General features: G+C 44.1%; 1 protein-coding gene across 2 annotated transcripts in view; it reads left to right on the top strand.

Moving 5' to 3' along the window:
- The window catches only part of ANKEF1 (ankyrin repeat and EF-hand domain containing 1), a 54,132-nt gene that overhangs the window by 5,084 nt on the left and 24,736 nt on the right, over window positions 1-24,312 (top strand). The window contains exons 2-4 of one of the 2 annotated variants that reach the window (XM_073628280.1): window positions 2,195-2,577; window positions 6,538-6,737; window positions 22,870-23,019. In XM_073628280.1, the coding sequence (XP_073484381.1) occupies window positions 2,220-2,577; window positions 6,538-6,737; window positions 22,870-23,019 (708 nt within the window). In that variant the 5' untranslated portion in view covers window positions 2,195-2,219. Of the gene's footprint in view, window positions 1-2,190; window positions 2,578-6,537; window positions 6,738-22,869; window positions 23,020-24,312 lie in introns of both variants that reach the window. The other variant, XM_073628279.1, reaches the window with a different exon arrangement.

Below are 24,312 nucleotides of genomic sequence, written 5' to 3'. Positions count from 1 at the left end.
CACTGACAGGACTTCCATGTTCACCCGGTCTTCCTTCCAGGTCTGAATGGCCGAGCCGTGATATCAATTCAAAGCACAGTGTGCATGCGTCAGTGACGGCAGGTTCAGGAGATATTCATTTTACCTACAAGAAAGCTTTATTATAAGCTTACCTGTAGGTAAAAGTAAGATAACTGAGTTTTAAAAAGATGAGGTCATTACCTGGGCTGCTCTGTCTGGTAAGGGTGTTTGAATCATGAAATAAAATGACAATGTCAGCTAATTATTATTATTATTATTATACAGGATTTATATAGCGCCGACAGTTTACGCAGCGCTTTACAACATTAGGGCAGACAGTACAAGTACAATACAATTCAATACAGGAGGAATCAGAGGGTCCTGCTCGTCAGAGCTTACAATCTAGGAGGGAGGGTCAAGTTATACAAAAGGGTAATAGCTGTGGGGGATGAGCTAATGGAGAAAATAGTGCAGTTATTAGATGGAGGCAGGATAGGCTTCTCTGAAGAGGAAAGTTTTCAGGGATCTCCTAAAAGTGGATACGTTTGGTGACAGTCTGACAGATTGGGGTAGGGAATTCCAGAGGATGGGCAAGGCTCGGGAGAAGTCCCGGAGGCGGATATGGGAGGAGGTGATGAGGGAGCTAGAGAGCAGGAGGTCTTGGGAGGAATGGAGATGGCGATTAGGTTGGTATTTTGAGACTAGGCTAGTGATGTAGCTGGGGGCAGAGTTGTGGATGGCTTTGTAACTTATTGTTAGTATTTTGAATTGAATTTGTTGGGCGAGTGGCAGCCAATGGAGGGATTGGCAGAGAGGGGTAGCAGACACTGAGCGGTTTGTAAGGTGGATGGGTCTGGCAGAAGCATTCATGATGGACTGAAGGGGGGATAGTCTATTTAAAGGTAAGCCAATGAGGAGGGAGTTGCAGTAGTCGAGGCGAGAGATAACCAGGGAGTGAATCAGGAGCTTTGTGGTTTCATTGGTTAGAAAGGGACGTAGTTTAGAGATGTTGCGGAGGTTGAGGCGGCAAGCTTTGGAAAGTGATTGGATATGGGGCCGAAAGGAGAGTTCAGAATCCAGGATAACACCTAGGACCCTGACATGTGGGGACGGGTGGATGGTTTTGCCATTGCTCTTGACAGATAAGTCAGGGGAAGAGGCACGTGGGGGAGGAAATATTATAAGCTCAGTTTTGGACAAGTAGAGTTTGAGGAAGTGGTGTGACATCCATACAGATATGTCGGTTAGTAAGTTAGTGATGCGTGAGGAGACTGATGGAGTGAGTTGAGGGGTGGAGAGATAGATTTGTGTGTCGTCAGCGTAGAAATGATATTGAAAGCCGTGAGAGGCTATCAGCTGACCCTGGGAAGAGGTGTAGATTGAAAATAAAAGAGGTCCAAGAACAGAACCTTGGGGGACCCCAACAGAGAAGGGAAGAGGAGTGGAGGAAGTAGAATTGTAAGTGACACTGAAGGTGAGTTGGGATAGGTAGGATGAGAGCCACTGAAGAGCACAGTCATGGAGACCGAGGGATTAAAGTGTTTTGAGGAGGAGGGGGTGGTTCAAACGTGTCAAAGGCAGCTGAAAGATCCAGAAGTAGGAGTACAGAATAGTGTCCGTTGGTTTTTGCAGTTAGTAGGTCCTTTGTGAGTTTTAAAAGTGCAGTTTCTGTGGAGTGTTGAGGGTGAAATCCAGATTGAAGGGGATCAAGAAGGTTGTTTTTAATGAGGTGGTCACTCGGTTGTAAACCAGGCGTTCAAGGAGTTTAAAGGAAGAGGGGAGCAAGGAGATAGGGCGTAGGTTGTTAAGATTGGTAGGGTCCAAGGACGGCTTTTTAAGTATGGGGGTGACCAGTGCACGTTTTAGAGCATTGGGGAAGATACCAGAGGTGAGGGAGAGATTGAAGATGTGGGTTAGAGAGTGTAGGATGGAGTTAGAGAGCGACCGTAGCATTTGAGAGGGAATAGGGTCCAGGGGACAGGTGGTTAGGTGGGCGATGGAAAGGAGTTTAGCAGATCATGTACATGTATTGTAGCTGTTTGCCTGAAGTTCACCTTTAAATGCCGCATTTTTATCTTTGATTGAAGCATAACTTTAGTGTACTTATTTTGTTAATGGTACTTGAGTAAGTGCCAGCTTCTGAGACATAAATCTAAAATGATTGCTTAATGCTATGTGCTGTTTTTGCAGCTAGAAAAGAACTGGAACGCCTGTATTAAATGGAGCCAGAGACAACTGTAGCTGATGGAAGACTGGAAACATTACAGATCTACAAAGTACTCCAGTGTGTTCGAGATCAAGACAAAGAGCAGATCCAAAAACTTACCCAACTCGGAGTCCCGAACCTCATAAATCTCACTGAGCCACGCAATGGAGAAGGGGCTCTACACCTGGCCGCTGTGGCTAATAATGTGGACATGTGCAGTTTTCTGCTTAACATTGGAGCTCACCCTGATATACAAGACTTAAAGGGATGCACCCCTGCCATGAAAGCAACAGAATTAGGACATGACCTGGTACTGCAAGTTCTTGCTGAAGCTCGGGCTGACATGACAATTGTTAATAAAGAAGGAAAAGGTAGCTATGACCCACTACAGACTGACCATTATGTGAATTTATTAGCCAGCCCTTTGTTTCATATTTGAGCACCTAACGCTATGATGGAGAAAGGCAGAGTAGGTGATTATTCAAGTTCTTGCACTTTCTTATGAAAGTTTTAGTGTGTTTTTTTTTCTTAAGTATCACATTTAGGACCTGTCCTAATCTCATGTGTCTTCATGTTGTTTACTCGTTACTATAGGAATACAGCAAAGATAGGTCGAAGAAGTCTTAGGTTTAAGAGGCATAGCTGTCATTCAGCTGCTAAGAACATTATATTTAAAGAGGAACTACTTGAAAATTAAAGTCAACAGTTACAAATACTATAGCTGCTGATTTTTCTGTTTCAATCTTTTTATTCAGTTTTTTTAAATAACAATAAAAAAAACATGTTCTAATGTAACAAAAGAAATTGCATAATGACACTGTCATCAATATCAGTTAGCTGCTGATTTTTAAGAAACAGATACTCACCCTGCAGCTGATTCTTCTCAGGGCTTATCGATCTTCGGCCTTACCATCTTGGTTCCGGGAGCCAGATGTCACTTTGTAATGAGTCACAGCCAGTTCTCCACTGTGCATGCGTGAGTTTAATGAGTGATGCAGGTAGCCTTGTCCTGAAGCCTCCTGGGATAACATCACACATACCAGCAGGGTATAGGACAAGGCTACCTGTACCCCCTGAACTCACGTGTGTGCAGTGGGGAGCCAGCTGTGAGTCATGAGGAAGTATATATAACATCACACATCCCAGGAGGCTACAGGACAAGGCTACCTACACCCTTCAATCTTGTGCCTGTGCAGTGGGAAGCTGGCTGTGAGTCATCAGGAAGTGACAGTCGGCTCCCGGAACCAAGATGGCAGTTGGGGGGAAGGGGGTAGTGGTCCAAGGTGACATTATTCTCACTTAGGAATGGATTGAAGAAGATGGTACAGGTAATGTTAAAAAAGTATTTTGACCAAAAAAAGCTGCAATTTATTTAACTGCTTTAGATCCGCGCTATAGCCGAATGAGGGCTACAGAGCAGACCTACTTCCTCCTGTGCTTGAGCGGCCCGCGCGCCCCCTGCAGGGCGCGCACTGTGATCAGCGAGTCTAGGAGACTCCCTGGATCACAGATCGGAGTAAGGGGTCGAACCCGACCCCTTACTACGTGATCAGCTGTCAGCCAATGACAGCTGATCATATGTAAACAGAGCCAGTAATGGGCTATTTTTTCTCCTCACGCTGAGGAGAAAAAAAAAAAGCTGATCACCGGCGGCTGTAAGAGGAACATCGGTCCCGATCAAGGAGAGCAGCCGCCAGCTCATCTGTGCCCACCTGTGCCACCTACCAGTGCACAACAGTGCCGTCTACCAGTGCCCACAGTGCCACCTATCAGTGCCCACAGTGCCACCTATCGATGTCACCAAAATTGCCTCATCAATAGTGCTGCATCAGTGTCATCTACCAGTGCCATCTATCAGTGGCGCCCATCAGTGCCATCTTATCAGTGGCCATCAGTGCCACCTTATCTGTCCCCATCAGTGCCGCCTTATCTGTGCCTATCAATGCCCATCAGTGCCCACCAGTGCAGACAATCAGTGCCGCCTTATCAGCGCATATCAATGAAGGAGAAAAATTACCAGTATGCAAAATTTTATAAAAAACTATGAAACATGATTTTTTTTTTTTTCAAAATTTCTTTTTTTGTTTGTTTAGTAAAAATAAAAACCCCAGTGGTGAATAAATACCACCAAAAGAAAGCTCTATTTGTGTGTAAAAAATGATAACCATGTCATTTGAGTACAGTGTTGCATGACCGCGCAATTGTTATTCAAAGAGTGACAGCGCTGAAAGCTGAAAATTGGTCTGGGCAGGAGGGGGATTTAAGTGCCCAGTAAGCAAGTGGTTAAAGGCTAGGGAAGAGAGTGGGGGTAACCTTTCGGTTTCAGGTGAAGGTCCTTTTAAGTTGCTCACCAATCTCTAAGGTCAGAGGGATGGTCGGTTTTTGCATGCAGGACCTTAAAGGCCTTAATGTTGTTGTAAACCCTTACAGACCACTTTTTACTACAGGTAACTCTATAATAAGGCTTTCTTGTAGCTACCCCAAATATCTTCTAAACCTGCACGGTTTAGGAGATATCCCCTGTATCAGCATGTGCCAACATCATCGACACATGCGCACTGAAGCAATGGCATGTTCGTGCCGTTGCTTCAGCTAGTGTGCCATTACCGGCGGCTCCCACGTGCATGCGCAGTAGAGACGTAATCGCGGCTCCGGCCAATCACAGTGCCGGATACCTGGAAGTAACTCCGGGAGCGATGTCGTCGGCCGGAGCTGTGTACAGGGACCGCTGCGGGGGCTTCGATCTAAGGTGAGTATTTCATAATGAGCTAGTATGCTATGCATACTAGCTCATTATGCCTTTGTCTTGCAGGTTTTTTTTTTGTGGGTTTACAACCACTTTAAAAGCCTTAATGTTCTAAACCCTTACATATAACCATTAAAATGACTGGCATCAGGTGATACACAGAAATAAAACAAATCCTCCTACCGAAAATTCTACCTGTCTATCTGCTATTTTCTCTTCTCTGCATCTGCTCAAAGTCCAGAATTTTTAAAGCTTGTCTGAGCTTTCTGAACAAAGGGGGTGGAGACCTGACATTACACTCTGCAGAACTCAGTGAGAAGAGCTCTAATGCCGCGATCACGATCGGACTTTTCGTCTACAAAAGTCCTACAGCCTGTCCGACGGACTTTTGTCGGACTTCTGGCGGACTTTTGGCGGACTTGCGGCAGACTTTCTTATGAACGGACTTGCCTACATACGATCACACAAAAGTCCGACGAATTCGTACGTGATGACGTACACCGGACTAAAATAAGGAAGTTGATAGCCAGTAGACAATAGCTGCCCTAGTGTGGGTTTTTGTCCGTCGGACTAGCACACAGACGAGCGGATTTCTGGGTCCGGCGTAGTTACGACGTAAAGATTTGAAGCATGTTTCAAATCTAAAGTCCGTCAGATTTGAGGTTGGAAAAGTCCGCTGAAAGTCCGGGGAAGCCCACACACGATCGGATTGTCAGCCAGCTTTAGTCCGTCGGCGTCCGTCGGACTTTTGTAGACGGAAAGTCTGACCGTGTGTACGCGGCATAAGAGCTGATTTGAAGGAAATGACACACCCCCCATGGTGCACAGGAACAGAGCTGAGATTGTCAATCAGCTGGAGGTTCCTCTTCTGTCACCATTTTTCTCTTGGTGTCAGGAAAACTTGTCAGAAATTATTCATACTGATATTAGAGGAACAAAGCAGCAGACAGAAATGATGTTTAGTGCTCTTAATTGAGACAAGTACACACTATAGTGGGATGTGCTTTGTTCATATTTCATGTCTGAGGTTTACAACCACTTTAAGAGCCTTGAGTAAACTTTTGGTTATTGCTGTGAAGGACCAATGAGAGCAGATTCCGGAAAGCACAAGCAAAGGTACAATTAAACTTTAAAGGGTTTTCTACTTTAAGTATTAGCTTTCACCAACAATAAGAAACCTTCCTCCCCTCTTTTGCTCATTTGCATCCTGCACTCTGATCAACAAGCAGCTTGAGCCCAAAATACCAAAGCTGGACCTCACTTTTCTTTCAGTAAGCTGCTTACAACAATGTTCTTCTAATTACTGGTCTGTGAAATCTCACAGACCAGTAACTCATCAATGAAAGTGATGTTCATAGATGCAGAGCATCTCATACTGTATGGACATAGAATGTAATTCTGGGTCTGGTCTCACTGCAAATTATTAATAGGAAATGGGTCTGCATATCATTTATTATATAGATTCTTTTATAGATCAGTAGCATTTCTATAGCAACATACCCTTTACAGTTTGGTAGTTCCATCTTTGTTTTAGACCCTGAATTATACATTGAATATAATCATGGTTATTTTTCTTTTTGTTTAGGAGTCTTGTTCTACTGCATTTCCCCCACTAAGAGACACCTCCGCTGTCTTCAGATACTCCTGGATTGTGGAGCCGATGTTAATAACACTTCTAAAAATGGAATTCCAGTGCTCCTAGTCGCTTGTGAGCAAGCTCGTGAATGTAAAGAAATGTGTCTGAAATTGCTGGAAAGAGGGGCTAATCCCAATGCTTGCAATCCAGTAAGATGTTTGAATTACACTCTTAATACAATGAGCCCTACTTCAGTTTGTATTTAGTATATTAGAGTGAATCTACATAGTCAAACTGAGAATCTGATTTTTGTTTTTGTTATTTATTAAGGGTAAATAACTTGAATAGGAATAGGAGGTTATGCGATGCCCACTTAACTTTAGCAAAACTTTAGGGACATTTTTCCTATATACAGTCTCTATATACAGCTCCACTTTTTCCTCCAGCACACACTTGCTTGCAGAACCCATCTGGATCACTGTGTGAAGATCTGACAGTCACTCAGTCAGATTAAAGGCAATGGCCCATTACAGGCAGGAACACGAGGCCCCTTGGTTGTGTAGCAAAAATATTACAGTGTCCAGCTTGTACTCTTCCTCCTGTGGCTACTGATCCCAGCACCACCTATTCAGGCACTGCTAACCCACCTGGCTGCAGCTGCCCCCTTTACTAGCCCTCCAGGCTAACTTCTCCCCACAGTCCTCCAGACTGACACTCACCAGCCCATCCGGCTGACTCTCAGGAGATCTCTTAGTGGTGCTGACCTGCTCCTGCTGTCCTCCTTCTTGCTTCCATGCCTCCAGGAAGGGCTTCCTCTGTGTGTTATGGCAGGATCCTTCCAGCACCCGAGCCCAGGCCCGAGGTCACTCCCCCAGACTAGGGGGCTCCCCTTAGGGCCACTCCTCAGCACTCCATCTTCCACCCAACTCCCCCTGCTGGCATTATCATCCCTATTTATGAGGTGGCCTTCCCCCTGCCTGCCCTTTACTGGGGATTGGCTGAGGCCCCCATAAATATTTCAAGCAGCTCCTCCTAACCCCCACCCACTATGTCTAGAAGATTCTCCAATGTCCCAGAAAACAGGGAGAGACACCAGACAGGCTGCTAGAATGAGTCTTCCAACCCTGGCCTGACCCAGATTCACAGTCCAGGTTTAGCCCTCAGCTAAAAAAATTTACCTACACTAACAAATCTCCACTAATACCTAGCACACACTAGAGCAGGGGTAGGCAACACCCATCACTGGTGCCACAAGTGGCACACGAAGCCTCTTTTTCCGGCACTCAACTCCCTCCCCATCAGCAGAGCAGTGCAGGAAGTGTCAGTGAGACACTAATGCATTCCAATTTCAGGGTTCCCCAGGCCGCACCTGCACTGAGGAGGAGGCACTGTGCCCCCACACATTAAAGATGGGAAACATTGTTTGGTTCTCTAACTTTGTTGTAGCTGTGATCGTTAGCTTTTGTGATGGGGAAGAGATTGGGTGCAGTTCTGCTAGGGGGAGTGTTCCTGTTTCCAGGAGGAGGAGGACTGTCATTGGCTACTGCTAAATCCAATCGCAGTCCTGCTAGCCCCGTCCACCATCTGGAGGATGATGACTCGCTTGGTTGCCGCTACCAACCTCAGAAAGAAGGGATTTCACTGTGATTGAGAAAACCACAATCAGGTGCCAGTTTGTGGAATTACTGTTGAACTTCTGGGAACTTTGTTAAAATTATTCCTGACCTTTTGCATCACTTACTACTGAACCCCTGCACTCTGTGTCCCTTTAAGCCACAGCCAGTATTCAGCGCAATGAAAATCACATCCAACTTTTCCTGTGGCGCAGAGCACCGCTCTTTTTCTCAGCTGCTGGGGCCCTACTTAAGATCCTGCACACAGGCCCACTGCTTTCAGAAAATGCCCCTGACTTGAGCTCATCACTGCGCGTCCATTCCAGATGCTTGTATGTGACATCATATACATCACATACAAGCACATGGGCCGGGGGGTTCAGTGTTGGGCCAGATGAGCAGGGGGGGTTCAGTGTTGAGCCAGATGAGCAGGGGGTTCAGTGTTGAGCCAGATGAGCAGGGGGGTTCAGTGTTGAGCCAGATGAGTAGGGGGTTCAGTGTTGGGCCAGATAAGCAGGGGGTTCAGTGTTGGGCCAGATGAGCAGGGGGTTTAGTGTTGGGGTAGATGAGAAGGGGAATCAGTGGTGGGACAGAAAAGCAGGGGGGTAGAGCAGTAGGGCAGATGTGAAAGGAGGTGTATTGGTGGGACAGATGAGCAGGGGATTACAGTGGTGGGGCAGGAGAGCAGGGGGAACAAAGGTGGGACAGAAGAGCAGGGGGGTATTGAGGTGAGACAGATGTGCAGTAGGTACAATGGTGGGGGCAGATGAGAAAGCGGGTTACAGTGGTGGGGCAGATAAGCAGATGGGTTCAGTGTTAGGACAGATGAGAAGGTGATTCAGTAGTGAGGCAGAAGAGCATGGAGATATGGTGGTGGAGCAGATGTGCAGGTAGCTACAGCGGTGGGGCAGATGAGAAAAGGGGGTACATTGATGGGGCAGATGAGCAGGGGGGTTACAGTGGTGGAACAAAAGAGCAAGGGGGTACACTGGTGGGACAGAAGAGCAAGGGGGGTACAGTAGTGGGGCAGATGAGAAGGGGGTTACAGTGGTGGGAAAGATGAGCGGGGGGGGGTCAGTGTTGGGGCACAGGAAAAAGGCGGTACATTGGTGGGACAGATGAGCAGGGGGTTACAGCGGTGGGGCAGAGGAGCAGGGAAGTACAGAGGTGGGGCAGATCTGCGGAGGAGAAAGGAGGCCCATCAGTGGAACACATGAGCAGGGTGTTACAGTGGTGGGGCAGAAAAGCAGGGGGTACAGTGGAGGGACAGATGTGCAGGAGGTACAGTGGCGGGGCAGATGAAAAAGGGGGTTACAGTGGTGGAGCAGATGAGAAAGGGGGTTACAGTAGTGGGGCAGATGAGCAGCTAAGTTCAGTGTCAGGACAGATGAGAAGATGGTTTAGTGGTGAGACAGAATAGCATGGGGGTACGGCAGTGGAGAAGATGTGCAGGGAGGTAAAGTGGTGGGGCAGATGAGAACGGGGGAACATTGGTGGGGCAGATAAGCAGAGGGTTACAGTGGTGGGACAGAAGAGCAGGGTGGTACAGTTGTGAGACAGGAGAGCAGGGTGTTACAGTGGTGGGGCAGATGTGCAGGGGGTTATAGTGGAGGGGCAGATGAGCAGGGGGTTACAGTGGAGGGGCAGATGAGCAGAGGGTTACAGTGGAGGGGCAGATGAGCAGGGGGTTACAGTGGAGGGGCAGATGAGCAGGGGGTTACAGTGGTGGGGTAAATGAGCAGGGGGTTACAGTGGTGGGGCAGATGGGCAGGGTAGTGCAGTGGTAGTGCAGATGTGCAGAGGGGTACAGTGGTGGGGCAGATGTGCAGGGGGTACAGTGGTGAAACAGATTTACAGGGGGCGACAGTGATCTGAGGTGTGAAGGTACATGAATTGGGGCTGATCTGAGGTGTGAAGTTGCAGGAATAGGGGCTGATCTGAGGTGGGAGAGTGCAGGATGTTAAGTTCTCACTACTAAAGTAGTTTAAAGCATTTACTTAAAAAAAATCAATTTTCGTGATTGACAGTGTGAAGTTTACATTTTTTTGTTATAAAATTGGCACGCTAAATTTCTTTGAAAACATTTTTCGGCACAATGTGCTCAAAAGGTTGCCTACCCCTGCACTAGAGGGTGCTACACTGTTGGAAAAAAAAAAACATAAACAGAGACCGCCTTTCTATGAAACTCTATTCAGAAATGAGCAATAGATCGTGAGGTATAAGCAGCTAACCTTATGTGCAAAACTTAAATCTTCCTGCAAAAGTTAAGCTTGGCTTGCCCCTCTCTTGCTTTTTTGAACCTCCCAAGTAATCTTTTGTAGGAAATCTGTGAGGACAGAAATGTAGGAACTGCAATTACATCTGTTTTTAACCCCTAGACACCCACAATCTGTAAAACATTCATCAGCAAACACATCATGATGGGGATACATTTATGAACCTCCCCTTCCCCTTTGAGAGCCACCAGCCAACCCTTTACTCTCAATCCCCGTAGTCATTTACAACTCAGGTCCTCATAAACAACCATGTTAATGTAGTTACTTTCAGGGGTCCAAATGACACAGAGTATTTACATGTTTTTTTTTTTAAACCCATTAAACCCCTTCTGACCCGCAAAATATTTATTAATAGCTTGATGCCCTATGCTGAGGATATGTTAATAAATATGCCCCCTTTGACAGCCAGCAGCCAATACTTGATGTGGCTGGTGGCTCTCAAGCACAGCTGTCATTTATAGAAAAGATCCCCACTGACAAAAGGGAACCAATTGCAATGATTCTCAATCAAGTGATCATTAAGTAAACTATAACATAGTGAACATATGCAGGCTGGAGGCTTCACTGGAAAAAGAAAAGCCTGAATCATCTCTGCTTACCAGCCTTTAGGACTTTAGGATGGCAATTTCCACTATTTCGGGGAGATTGTTTGTTTGTTTTATGGGTCAGGGTTGTTAGTTGTGAGCTTAATCAGCAGATCACTGTTACTCTGGTTTCTACCAGTGGCAAGGATGGCCTATCATGTGCACAAAGCTCCAGCCAGCATAGCTCTCTGGGGCATTTAGACACACAGTCTGTTCAACCACAGCAAAGTATATCTGAGAAGATTCATTTATATAGTGCCAAGGTATTCCGCATCACATTACAGTGTTCATATTCAAGAAGTAAACAAATCAATCTCAGCACCAGAAGCAGGTTTTATTCTATTGTCCCTATTACAGTCATACAGACACACAGCAGAAGACAGCCTACAATATTATAGAGTTATAGAGTTCTATTGTTTACAAAAGTGTCTGTGAATGTTCAAGTAAGACGGAATACAGAGCACTTCTTTTACATTGTGGCTTTCAATCACTTGGAATCAAAATGATATAAAATAAAAAACATCTCTAAGTTAACTATGACAGACTCAACCTGGACAAGGGCTTTTGGAGAGGACTGCAGGGTGGCCCTCTGACCATTAACCTGTACAAGATTAACCACTTGCCAACCGCCTTCCGCATATATACTGCGGCGAGGCGGCTCGGCTGCGCAAACCGACATACCCGTACGTTGGTCTGTGCATGTGGTACTGTAGGCGTGCGTGGTCACCCGCGATTGCGGGAAAGAGAGCCAGAACGGGGATCTGTCAGTGTAAACAAACAGATCCCCGTTCTGACAGGGCAGGAGAGAGAGAGAGATCAGCTGTTCCTAGTGATCAGGATCAGCCATCTCTCCCAGGCAGCCCATCTCCCATACAGTTAGAAACGCCTCCCAGGGAACACAGTTAACCCCTTGATCACCCCTAGTGTTAACCCTTTCCCTGCCAGTGCCATTTATACAGTGATCAGTGTATTTTTATAGCACTGATCACTGTATTGGTGTCACTGCTCCCCAAAAGTTTCACTTAGGGTCAGATTTGGCAGTCCCGCTAAAAATCGCAGATTACCGCCATTACCAGTAAAAACAATAAAAAATAAAAGTCCCTAGATTTTGTAGACAATATAACTTTTGCGCAAACCAATCAATATACGCTTATTGCAATTTTTTTTACCAAAAATATGTAGCAGAATACATATTGGCCTAAACTGATGAATACATATATTATTATTTTTATTTTTTTTTTGGATATGTATTATAGCAGAAAGTAAAAAATATTGTTTTTTTTTCAAAATCGTCGCTCTTTTTTTGTTTAAAGAGAAAAATTATGTGGTCCGTGGCACTATCAGTAATTGGCCTGCATCCCAAATTTGGACAGAAAGAAGGAGAATTTTGGTCAGGGGGACTTTGAATGAGGCCAATCACTATATAGACTAAACACATAGGATATGAAGCACAGTATTTCTTGTATGAGTTTATTGCATAATATTTGACAAAAAGGGGGGTTTTAGGACTTTAAATGAGAGATGTATAACAAAAAGCAGTCATTGCAAAGAACATTTCACTGTACCTTGTGAGATCATATGCAGCATACTCAATGACTAAAAATGCATGCATAAACGCAAGGCATGCTAAAAACGACATATACATATTGACACCATGGTACTCTGACATATCATGGGACGAAGACAAGTCCCACACCACATGGGTCACTGGAAGGGCTGGATGGTATTTTAAACTCTTGAGTGGAACAATGTAAAAGACATATAAAATCACCTGTATGGACATTGTGCATCTATGTAGGACTGACGCGTTCCGTCAACTCCTCAGGGGCGAATGCAATGGTGATCTATAAAGAGACATAACCATAGGGTATAATATGATATATAATTGTAGCTAAATAATAAAGGTATGTAATGGGTGTAAGGGACAGAATGGATATCCCTATAAATACTCATGTCAACTGCATAGATGTGAACAGAGGATCAGAGCTGCTTGAGATGTCTGGCATGGGAGCTGAGGTAAAGACACGTGGACAAGCCGGGAGCACTGTTTATTCCCCAAAGACAATGTGCAAGTATAAGTGGCAGTGTGTCAGGGCTGGACTCACCCCTCCCTTCTCAAAGCTAGCCGCTCAGCTGTCGGCTAATTGCCAGCTCCTATCTCTCCACAGTGACTCACCTGTTGATGATATCCTGCTCGTCAGTCCTGCCTACTTAAGCTGTCCAGTCCAGATGATCTCTGCCTTGGTCACATCTCTAGAGACGCTCTCCTGTGTTCCTGTTAAAGACTTGCTTGGCTGACTTTCCTTCTGGCTCCAGATCCTGCTTGCTGTTCTACTACGCTCATCTCTGGCTCCCTGACGTTTTGGCTTGTCTGACTATCCGTTCCGATTCCTGAATTCTGGCTATGTTTTGACTACGTTTACTCTGTTTTACCTTTTTTTATTACTATTAAACAAGTGTGATTTAACTGTATTTCTGTCTGTCTGATTCATGGTTTTTGACAGAGTGAGCTAACACTTCTGTGGATTAAAATCAGTAGTAAATATTGATTGTATAATATTATGGATGAGAAGTGTGAAAAACCCATACATCTGGTCAAGTGAAGGGAAAAACTAAGCATGAATAAAAGAACGGATGCTCAAAAAACAACTGAGTATGAGAAAGAAAAAAACACATCCTGGTTGAAATGATGTAGAACCCAAAAGGGAAAGAAAGACATAGTGCTAAAAGTATGGGTAGGTAAACCCTATGGTGATTTATCTTGTTGGTTCATGTAGAACTGAGAACCAACATCTCAAGTGAATGCTTGCATGTAAGGTGCTGCCAGAAAGGCCCACAGGAACCAAATGAAGCTAGTTAAATGCTCCCAACTGATACAACGTGTCCTGCCCAGCGTCACGTGGGTGTGGCAAGTAAGGGAAGGCGTCTTTGCATCAAGAGAATATAATGCATAATAAAAACCATGATCAGATCTATCATGGAAAATAAATCTGATCATGGTTTTTATTATATTCTCTTGATTCTCATGACATACCAACATATTTCTTATTATTTCAATCCATAATCTCTCGCTCCTAGCACCCTGGTCCACATTATAGGGTCTGTTTAGTGTGTGCAGGGATTGTTGGGCTGCTTGCCCGTCTGTCCCCTGGGAGCTGCGATGCGATTTTGGCGCCCCTCCCTCTCCCCCTTGTTCCCTTCCTCCCCGTTAGCATTACTGCTCATTGCATGCAACATCTTTTGATGTCGCACTGCATGAGCAGGTTTTTCTTTCCATCCAGGCTGACATTTGGGAGGTATCTGAGCCTGTATGGGCAGATCCTTTTGCTCTGGCAAAGACGCCTTCCCTTTCTTGCCACGCCCACGTGACGCTGGGCAGGACACGTTGTATCAGCTGGGAGAATTTAACTCGCTTCATTTGGTGTCTGTCGGTCTTTCTGGCAGCACCTTACATGCAAGCATTCACTTGAGATGTGGGTTCCCAGTTCTGTGTGAACCAACAAGGTAAATCACCATAGGTCTCACCTATACTTTTAGCACTATATCTTTCTTTCCCTTTTGGTTTCTGCATCATTTCACCCAGGATGTATTTCTCTCCTTTTTTTCTTTCTCGTACTTGGTTGTTTTTTGAGTATCTCTTTTTTCATTAATGCTTAGTTTTTCCCTTGACTTGACCTGGTGTATGGGTTTTTCACACTTCTCATCCATAATATTATACAATCAATATATACTACTGATTTTAATCCACAGAAGTGTTAGCTCACTGTCACCTATACTTGCACATTGTCTTTGGGGAATCCACAGTGCTCCCGGCTTGTCCACGTGTCTCTACCTCAGCTCCAATGCCAGACATCTCGAGCAGCTCCGATCCTCTGTTCACATCTATGCAGTTGACGTGAGTATTTACAAGGATATCCATTCTGCCCCTTACACCCATTACTTACCTCTATTATTTAGCCACAATATTATACCATATGGTTATGTCTCTTTATAGATCACCATTGCATTCGCCCCTAAAGAGTTGGTATACCCCAATGAAACGCGTTGGGCCTACATAAATGCATGATGTCCATACAGATGATTTTATATGTCTTTTACATTGTTCCACTCAAGACGTTTAAATACCATTCAGCCCTTCAAGTGGCCTATGTTGTGTAGGACTTGTCTTCATCCCATGATATGTCAAAGTACCATGTCGTCAATATGTATATGTGGTTTTTAGCATGTTTTGAGTTTATTTGAGTTTGTGTATACATTTTTTGTCATTGAGTATGCTGTATGTGATCTCACAGGGTACAGTGAAATGTTTTTTGCAATGACTGCTTTTTGGTATACATCTCTCATTAGAAGTCCTAAAACCCCCCCTTTTTGTTGGATATTATGTAATACACTCATACAAGCAATACTGTACTTTTTATCCAATGTGCTTACTCTATATAGTGATTGGCCTCATTCAAAGTCTCCCTGACCAAAATTCTCCTTATTTCTTTTTTTGTTTATAGCGCAAAAAATAAAAACAGCAGAGGTGATCAAATACCACCAAAAGAAAGCTCTATTTGTGGGGAAAAAAGGACATCAATTTTGTTTGGGTACAACATCGCACGACCACGCAATTGTCAGTTAAAGCGACGCAGTGCCATATCGCAAAAAATGGCCTGGTCAGGAAGGGGCTAAATCCTACCGGGGCTGAAGTGGTTAATATTACCTCTTTCCATCCACTCCAGAAGGGAAGCTTTACAACCCCTGGCAAAAAGTATGGAATCACCACTCTTGGAAAATGTTAATTTAATTGTTTAATTGTGTAAAAAAAAAAAAAAAACTAATTTACAGACATGCCTCAAAACTATTTTCATTTAACATTCCAATCTTCTGGTTTTAAGAAACACTTAAAAAAAAAGAAAGAAAACTGTAGTCAGGTGCACTTGTTTTTGCAGATCAAGCAGAGGAAAAAATATATGGAATCTCTCAATTCTGAGGAAAATATTATGGAATCACCATGTACTTTGAAGTTCTATAAGAAACATCTGCACCAGATTACATCCTGAAAAATGATGTCATCGTAACCAAACAACCTTTCAATTGATGGAATAAAAAAAGTGTCCAAAATCTCAATAAACTTGTGCATTTATTGAAGATTTAATGACCGTCATCTCCCCAGTACCTTTACCTGACATGCAACCCCATTTCATCAATGATTGTGGAAATTTGTATGTTTTCTTCAGGCATTTGTCTTCATACATTTCATTGGAATGGCACCAAACAAAAGTTCCAGCATCATCACCCTGCCCAATGCAGATTTGTAATTCATCGCTGAATATCACTTTCATCCAGTCAAACGCAGTCCATGATTGCTTTTCTTTAGCCCAGTGTAACCGTGTTTTTTTCTGTTTAGGTGGTAATGATGGTTTTCATTTGGCTTTTCTGTATGTAAATCCCATTTCCTTTAGGTGATGTCTTACAGTTCGATCACAGACATTGTCTCCGGTTTCTGACCATTTCTTCCTCATTTGTTTTGTTCTGTATTTTATGTTTTCAAGGCATATAGCTTTAAGTTTTCTACGCTTTTAGTTTTTTTGACGCTTTGGTGTCTTCCTTGGTCTACCAGTACACTTCTCTTTAACAACCTTCCCATTTGATTTGTACTAATGAAAACCATCATTACCACCTAAACAGAAAAAAACACGGTTAGAGCCCTTTCACACTGGGGCGGGGGCGTCGTCGGCGGTAAAACGCGCTATTATTAGCGGCGTTTTACCATCGGTATGCGGCCGCTAGCGGGACGGTTTTACCCCCCGCTAGCGGCCGAGAAAGGGTTAAATACCACCGCAAAGCGCCTCTGCAGAGGCGCTTTGCCGGCGGTATAGCCGCGCCCTCCCATTGATTTCAATGGGCAGGAGCGGTATACACTCCGCTCCTTCACCGTTCCGAAGATGCTGCTGGCAGGACTTTTTTTACCGTCCTGCCAGCGCATCGCTCCAGTGTGAAAGCCCTCGGGGCTTTCACACTGGAATGAAAGTAGCGGCACTTTCGGGTCAGTTTGCAGGCGCTATTATTAGCGCAATAGCGCCTGCAAACCACCCCAATGTGAAAGGGCTCTAACAGTGGGATAAAGAAAAGCAATCATGGACTGTTGATGACTGAATGAAAGTGATATTCAGTGATGAATTACAAATCTGCATTGGGCAGGGTGATGATGCTGGAATTTTTGTTTGGTTGCGTTTCAATGAAATGTATGAAGACAAATGCCTGAAGAAAACATACAAATTTCCACAATCATTGATGATATGGGGTTGCATGTCAGGTAAAGGTACGGGGGAGATGACGGTCATTAAATCTTCAATAAATGCACAAGTTTATATTGAGATTTTGGACACTTTTCTTATTCCATCAATTGAAAGGACGTTAGTTGATGATGACATCATTTTTCAGGATGTAATGTAATGCAGATGTTTGTTTTAGAACTGCAAAGTACGTGGTGATTCCATAATATTTTCCTCAGATTTGAGTGATTCCATATTTTTTTCCTCTGCTTGATCTGCAAAAACAGTTGCAATTGACTACAGTTTTCCTTTCTTTTTTTCTTTTTTTTAAGTGTTTCTTAAAGCCAGAAGGTTGGAATGTTAAATGAAAATAGTTTTGAGGCATGTCTGTGATTATTTATTTTTCTACACAATTAAACAATTGAATGAACATTTTCCAAGAGTGGTGATTCCATACTTTTTGCCATGGGTTGTATTGTCCTTGTTCAGGGAATAAATCCAAGCCTCGCTTTCAGCGTCCATTACGTGGTTGTCCATCATTTGAGAATGATCTGCTTTCTCCATGGGCCATAATCAGTGGGTAGGAGGCCTGCCACTAGTCCTTTCCAAAAGCCCCTGTCCTGGTTGGATCTGTCACATTAAATAAATAGTTAGGAAAAAATGTCTGAAGTCTAGGTGATGCCCTTTATTGTTTAGCTTAAATTAAAATGAATAAAGGTGCGAGCTTTAGGGATCCATTACTTTCCCTCCTCAGGCATTTTAAATAGGTCTGATAATTTTTTTTTTAATTCAGTTAAATGTTGAATATCAGATTGCATCATTCATGTTAAAATTAAGTCAGAATGCACTTTTACCAAGGGGTGTTTAAAAAAAATACATGTAAACTCATACTGCTTTACATTAAAAAGAGTAACTGCAATTTATTTTATTCTTTTTTTTTTTTTTTTTTTTTTAAAGTAGGTGTAAACCCTTCCATATAAACAGTGAAGTGAACAAGTTTTACATGTATATCTGTTGTCTTCATCTTGCTATTTTCTTTAGAATTCTAGAATGTTCACTTCCTCATTCATTCAGCGCTGGGAGTGTAGTCTTGGCTTACACTGGGAGACAGCTGATTGGAGGAAAGGCACCCCACCCCCTCTCCACAACGAAAATACTTCCAGAGCTGTGCTGTGACAAGACAAGCTATTTATAGCAACCTCCCTCGACACACATTTTCAGCTGCTTTTATCTCCCATCTCTGAGAACTTTTCAGAGGTTAGGTTATCATGCTGATAACAGAGGAACAAAACAGCAGAAACACACGGAACTTAGTGCTTTGGGGAGAGAGAAGAAAACACTACAAATATATGTGCATAGGTCAAATTTCATGAATCAGGTCTACATCCACTTTAAAGCGGTGTTCCAGCCGAATTTTCATTCTTTTTAACCACATGCCGACCACCCGCCGCAGTTGTACTGCGGCAACATGGCTCGGCTGCGCGAATCACCATCATGGTACGTCAGTACCATAGACGGCCACTAGGGGGCTCATTCGCGTCACCGGAGGCACGCGCGCACCCCCTGCTCGCCCATGGAGCCGATGCGAGTGCCCGGCGGTCGCGATCACCGCCGAGCTCCCGCGGTCGCTCGGGGCACACCGAGAACTGGAATCTGTGTGTGTAAACACACAGTTTCCGGTTCTCTGAGGGGAGAACAGACAGATCGTCTGTTCATACAGTGTATGAACAGACGATCTGTCATCTCCCATGCACCGTCCCCTCCTCCCTTCAGTTAGAACATGTACTAGGATACACTTAACCCCTTTACTGCCCCCTAGTGGTTAAACCCTTCACTGCCAGTGACATTTTTACAGTAATCAATGCAATTTTATAGCATTGATCGCTGTAAAAATGCCAATGGTCCCAAAAATGTGTCAGAATTGTCCGACGTGTCCACCATAATATCGCAGTCCCGATAAAAATCGCAGATCGCCACCATTAATAGTAAAAAAAATAAATAAATAATAATAGCCATAAAACTATCCCCTATTTTGTAGACGCTCTAACTTTTGCACAAACCAATCAATATACGCTTTTTGCGATTTTTTTTTTTTTTTTTTTTTTACTAAAAATATGTAGAAGAATACATATCGGCCTAAACAGAGGGAAAAAAAAAAATTTTATATATTTTTTGGGGATATTTATTATAGCAAAAAGTAAAAAATATTGGGTTTTTTGCAAAATTGTCGCTCTTTTTTTGATTATAGCGCAAAAAATAAAAATCAGAGTCGATCAAATACCACCAAAAGAAAGCTCTATTTGTGGGAAAAAAAGGACGTCAATTTTGTTTGGGTGCAACGTTGCGCGGCCACGCAATTGTCAGTTAAAAGTGCTCGGGTCTTTGGCCAGCCAAATGGTCAGGGGCTTAAGTGGTTAAAGTCAGCAGCTGCAAACACTGTAGCTGCTGACTTTTAATAAGGACACTTACCTGTCCAGGGAGCCCACGATGTCGCCCCCCGAGGCCGCCATTCCAACTAGGGGGAAACCGGCAGTGGAGCCTTGCGGTTTCACTGCCGGTTTCTGACTGTGCTTTGTGAATGGCCAGCTTGTCTTCTGGGACACACACATGTCCCAGAAGACAACGGGGGGGGGGGGGGGGCGCTCGCCGCAGAAGAGGATGTGACTTCCTCACCCACGGCTCGGCTGGATTGGAAGTACTCCAAAAAAGGTAAGTTAGAAAGTAAAAAAAACATTTTTTAAGTGTCCAAAAACGAGGGGTGGAGAGGTGGTCTTTCGTTTAAGACCACCTCTCAAAATTGGGTGGAACTCCGCTTTAAATCAAAAGCCACAGATACGGGGTGCTGACTTTTTGAAAAACAGGTGCTTACCAGTGCCAGGGGGTCCAGCGCTGTTCTCTTGCAGCCGGCTTTTCTTACCGCTGTGGGTCTCCTGCACTGCCTTCCTGGATACAGGAGCCAGCTGTGGCTTCCTGAGTAACCCCAGACAGCACCCCACTGTGCATGCACGAGCTTGCATGGCGCATTGTGAATGGTCCTGCAGACTTTTGGGACGTGTGAAATGTTCCTGGAGGCTGTGCAAGGAGAGGGGTGGAAAATGGATGTCATTCTGGCCTAAGTGAGGATTGCAGATCGGCTACTACTAAAAATTAGTAAATCCCCCCCCCCCCCCCCCCATAAAAAGAAAACAAACTTTTACTTAGTTACAGGCTGGGGGGGAGGGAGCAAACCAGCAGGGCTTCATTTTTTGAGAGCAGATTCCCTTTAAGGTTCTAAAACACTGTGATTGATTTACTAAAACTGGAGAGGGTAACTCTGCATCCACGCCCAAGTTTTTTTGTCAAAGCTTAATTGAACAAGCTGAAGTTAGATGCCGATTGGCTACCATGCACAGTTGCACCAGATTTTGCACTCTCCCAGTTTAGTAAATCAACCCCACTGTGTATCAAAATCAGCATTTTTTCATCCTTTGTTGCACTTCAGTACTGCAGTTCTCCAGCAGCCACTTTGCAGCCGCATCCTGTCTACATACACTTGAGCAACTGTTGCATGTCATTTTTTAGATTGGGTTTCCTGACTGTGACAATGTAACATGCCTATACATTGTGCTTCTTCATGGCTTGTAGTGCCAATGTCTGGAGTGCATGTTCACGTATCTATGCTTCATGCAGCTCAGCTGTGTGGTTATTTTAACTACAATTAAATTAATGAAAATATTCAACAATAAGCAGAACTCAAGGATAACAAAATGATTAGACCTGTTAAGGTAAAAATAAATAAGCAAAATTTGTTGCGATACCTTAAAGTGTTTGTAGAGTCACACTATGACTTTACTAGTATCCCCTCTGCATTATGTTGGCATTAACTATGGTGTGTGTGTTTTTTTAAAATGAAAAGGCTAAATACCCTTTCCCCACACCACCGCTGTGCGGTCACATGATCCCCCTCCAAACTTCTTCCTCGATCTATGCATAGCAGCGGGAGGGGGCTAAGATGTCAGCTGGCCAGCAGAGGGAAGTCACATGATCGCACAGCGACGGTGTGGGAAAAGGTATTTAGCCTTTTTATTTAAATAAAACACACTATAGTTAATAACTGCACAATCCAGAGGGGATACACGTATTTTTGCTACATATTGCAGCTGAATAGCGGTGGGAGGGGCGGAGAGGACTGCTCTCATGCTGACAGCCAGGGAGGGAGGGGGAGAGAGAGGAGAGACTCGCAGCCGAGAGCAGGATGATGGAGGCATGTAACCTGACCACAGTATTATGGCTCAGCAGCCATTATTACAATGGTCAGCACAGACAGGGGGACACAGGAACGGGCAGCATCAACCAGGTGTATTACAATATAGGAGGGGACAAATGACATGGCACAAGCACCGTGCAATAGATCTTGCCTTAAAGGAACAGGATCTTTTTATTTTTTTTTAGGGTTACAACCACTTTAAAACTAGAGCTATTCCCAGCAGCAGGCCCAACCCAAGACATTGTACTGCCTGGGTCCAAGAATGGAATGCTGCCCCACCCAAAAAAATAAAAGTCATGCCCACCAAAAGGCCCCCACATCCATTATTTTATATCATGATAATTAAAACTAAATTTAATTTTTATCAGGAATTATAAAATTTTAAAAAAACTATATTATATATATTATTATATGACATTACCATTATGTTCAATTCCAAGGGGCGGGCTAGGGCAGTATAGGGGCGGGCTAGGGCAGTATAGGGGCAGGCTAGGGCAGTATAGGGGCGGGCTAGGGCAGTATAGGGGCAGGCTAGGGTAGTATATGGACAGGCTAGGGTAGTATATAGACAAGCTAGGGTAGTATATGGACAGGCTAAGGTAGTATATAGACAGGCTAGGGTAGTATATAGACAGGCTAGGGTAGTATATGGAAAGGCTAAGGTAGTATAGGGGCAGGCTGGGGTAGTATATACACAGATTAGCTTGGAATATAGATAGGCTAGGGCAGTATAGGGGTGGGCTAGGGTAGTATAGGGGCAGGCGGAGCAGCCAGGGGGCAGTTGTCATCATGGCACACAAAACTGCTGGAAAAAAAAAATCCTGGTCATCAATTTGAAGGAGAGGTGGCTGTGGTTGAATTTGCTGCTCCTCTTAAAGTGCTGCCTGGGTCCAATGGACCCACTGGGACCCATGGTGGGGCCAGCTCTGCCGAGCAGTAATTCTTTTCCACCACTAGATGTACCCAGTCTTTGAGGGTGAATAACTGCTAGCATCAAGGTTTACTCAGGTCATAGTCCACCACTGACACTCCCCTGAGGGTTCTCTGGACTGGGCTCAAAATACTACTGCACTCAGATGTCAAAACTTGCATGCTGTTCAGTGCAAGAGTAAAGGATTGCCTACTGTCACTGCCACAGAAGAGAAAGGACCTGTGATATCACCAGACCAGCCAGAAAACACTTGTATGAGTAAAAAGTGTGTGTGTGTGTGTGTGTGTGTGTGTGTGTGTGTGTGTGTGTGTGTGTGTATACACACACACACATTTTTTTTGTTTTGTTTTGTTGTTTTTGTGTGTGGGGGGGATGGGGGGTTTAAATTTTGTCTAAAATAATTAAAAAATGACCCTTTATTATATCTCTAGAACACAGGTCGAACAGCTCTAATGGAAGCAGCAAGGGAAGGAGCTCTGGAGGTTGTTCGCAGCATTTTGGAGAAAGAAGGAGATGTAAATGCTATTGACAATCAGCGGTATCATGCTGTGCATTTTGCGGCCAAAGGTGGCTTCCTAGGGGTAGGTTGTGTTTTCTTTTTTTTAATATTTGCTTTTACTCCACGAAGATTAAATTAATTGCACTAACTGAACAAGTGTGCATCTCAGTGCACAGCAGATAAATATTTTGGGAGTAGCAGAGATTCCTTATCCAGTATTTGTTCAGAGAAGACATCATTATTGAGCTTTGGCCATACACAAATTTATGCATTTGGCATTCATGCTAAAAACATTTTTAAAATGGAACTTCTCCCAAAAGGGAAAGTTCAACTTCTTTGTATCCCCCCCTCCTCTTTATTTATTGGAGGTTTTTGGGGGTGGGGGGGGGAGTGGGTACTTGGTTTAGATAGGTGCCTGCACCCACTTCACATTTGCCCCCCTCTCCTTCCCCTGCAGCCTTCTTGGACACAACACAGGTCCCAGAAGACTGCAGGACCAATCACAAAGTGCAGCGTGCCTCGCGCATGCGCAATGAGAACCAGCGGTGTAGCCGCAAGGATTTACTGCAAGTTTCCCTTACTTAAGATACCAGCCCCTGGACCTGAAGCCGATTGAAGAATCAGCTCGAGTGAGGACAATGCTGCATCCCTGAACAGGTAAGTGTCCTAATATTAAGAGTCAGCAGTTACAGTATTTGTAGCTGCTGACTTTATTTTTTCTGGGGGAGACTGAAGCTCCTTTTTAGGATGGCCATACACTGTAACTTTTTTTTTTTTTTTTTTTGTCAGCCAGCTGAATAAAAATAAAAAAAAAACTAGCAGATTCTTCCACCAACACATTTAAGATGGATGGAGGAATCCCCCCAGCCTGAATATTATATTTTGGCAGCAGCACCTACAGTGAGAAGCTGCAGTAGCTAATGAAGATAACATTTCCAGTTTTCCTCTTGGACAGAAGTCGATCGTGGGGCCAGACAAACACTAGTCGAAAATCAGCCAATCACTGCTGAAGTGGCTGAAGTTCAATCAGTGTGTAGACAGATTTATTGTGCAGGGAAAATAAAGTTGTGTAACGGTCTCAGGCTCATCACCTGACTGGTCTGTGTTCAGACAGATACACTAAATATCACACAAAGGTGAGGATTCCTGCTCTTACGTCCTCTTGAGCAAATGTCTTCTAATCAGGTCCAAAGCAACCTAATTTGGCAGATAATTGGCATGTATATGGGTAGTTTTACACTAAACTGGAGCTTAATTGTGAAAACTGGTAAAACCATTAGAAGTGAGCAGACTTTTCTCAACCATGATAGAACATTAAGGCATTAATGCATTAATTACAATATTGGTTTAGGCTCGGTTCACACCTAATACCGAT

This window comes from Aquarana catesbeiana, linkage group LG04, assembly GCF_042186555.1.
Source record: "Aquarana catesbeiana isolate 2022-GZ linkage group LG04, ASM4218655v1, whole genome shotgun sequence".
In the NCBI taxonomy this organism is placed as follows: domain Eukaryota; kingdom Metazoa; phylum Chordata; class Amphibia; order Anura; family Ranidae; genus Aquarana; species Aquarana catesbeiana.
This window is presented reverse-complemented; position numbering and strand designations above follow the sequence as displayed.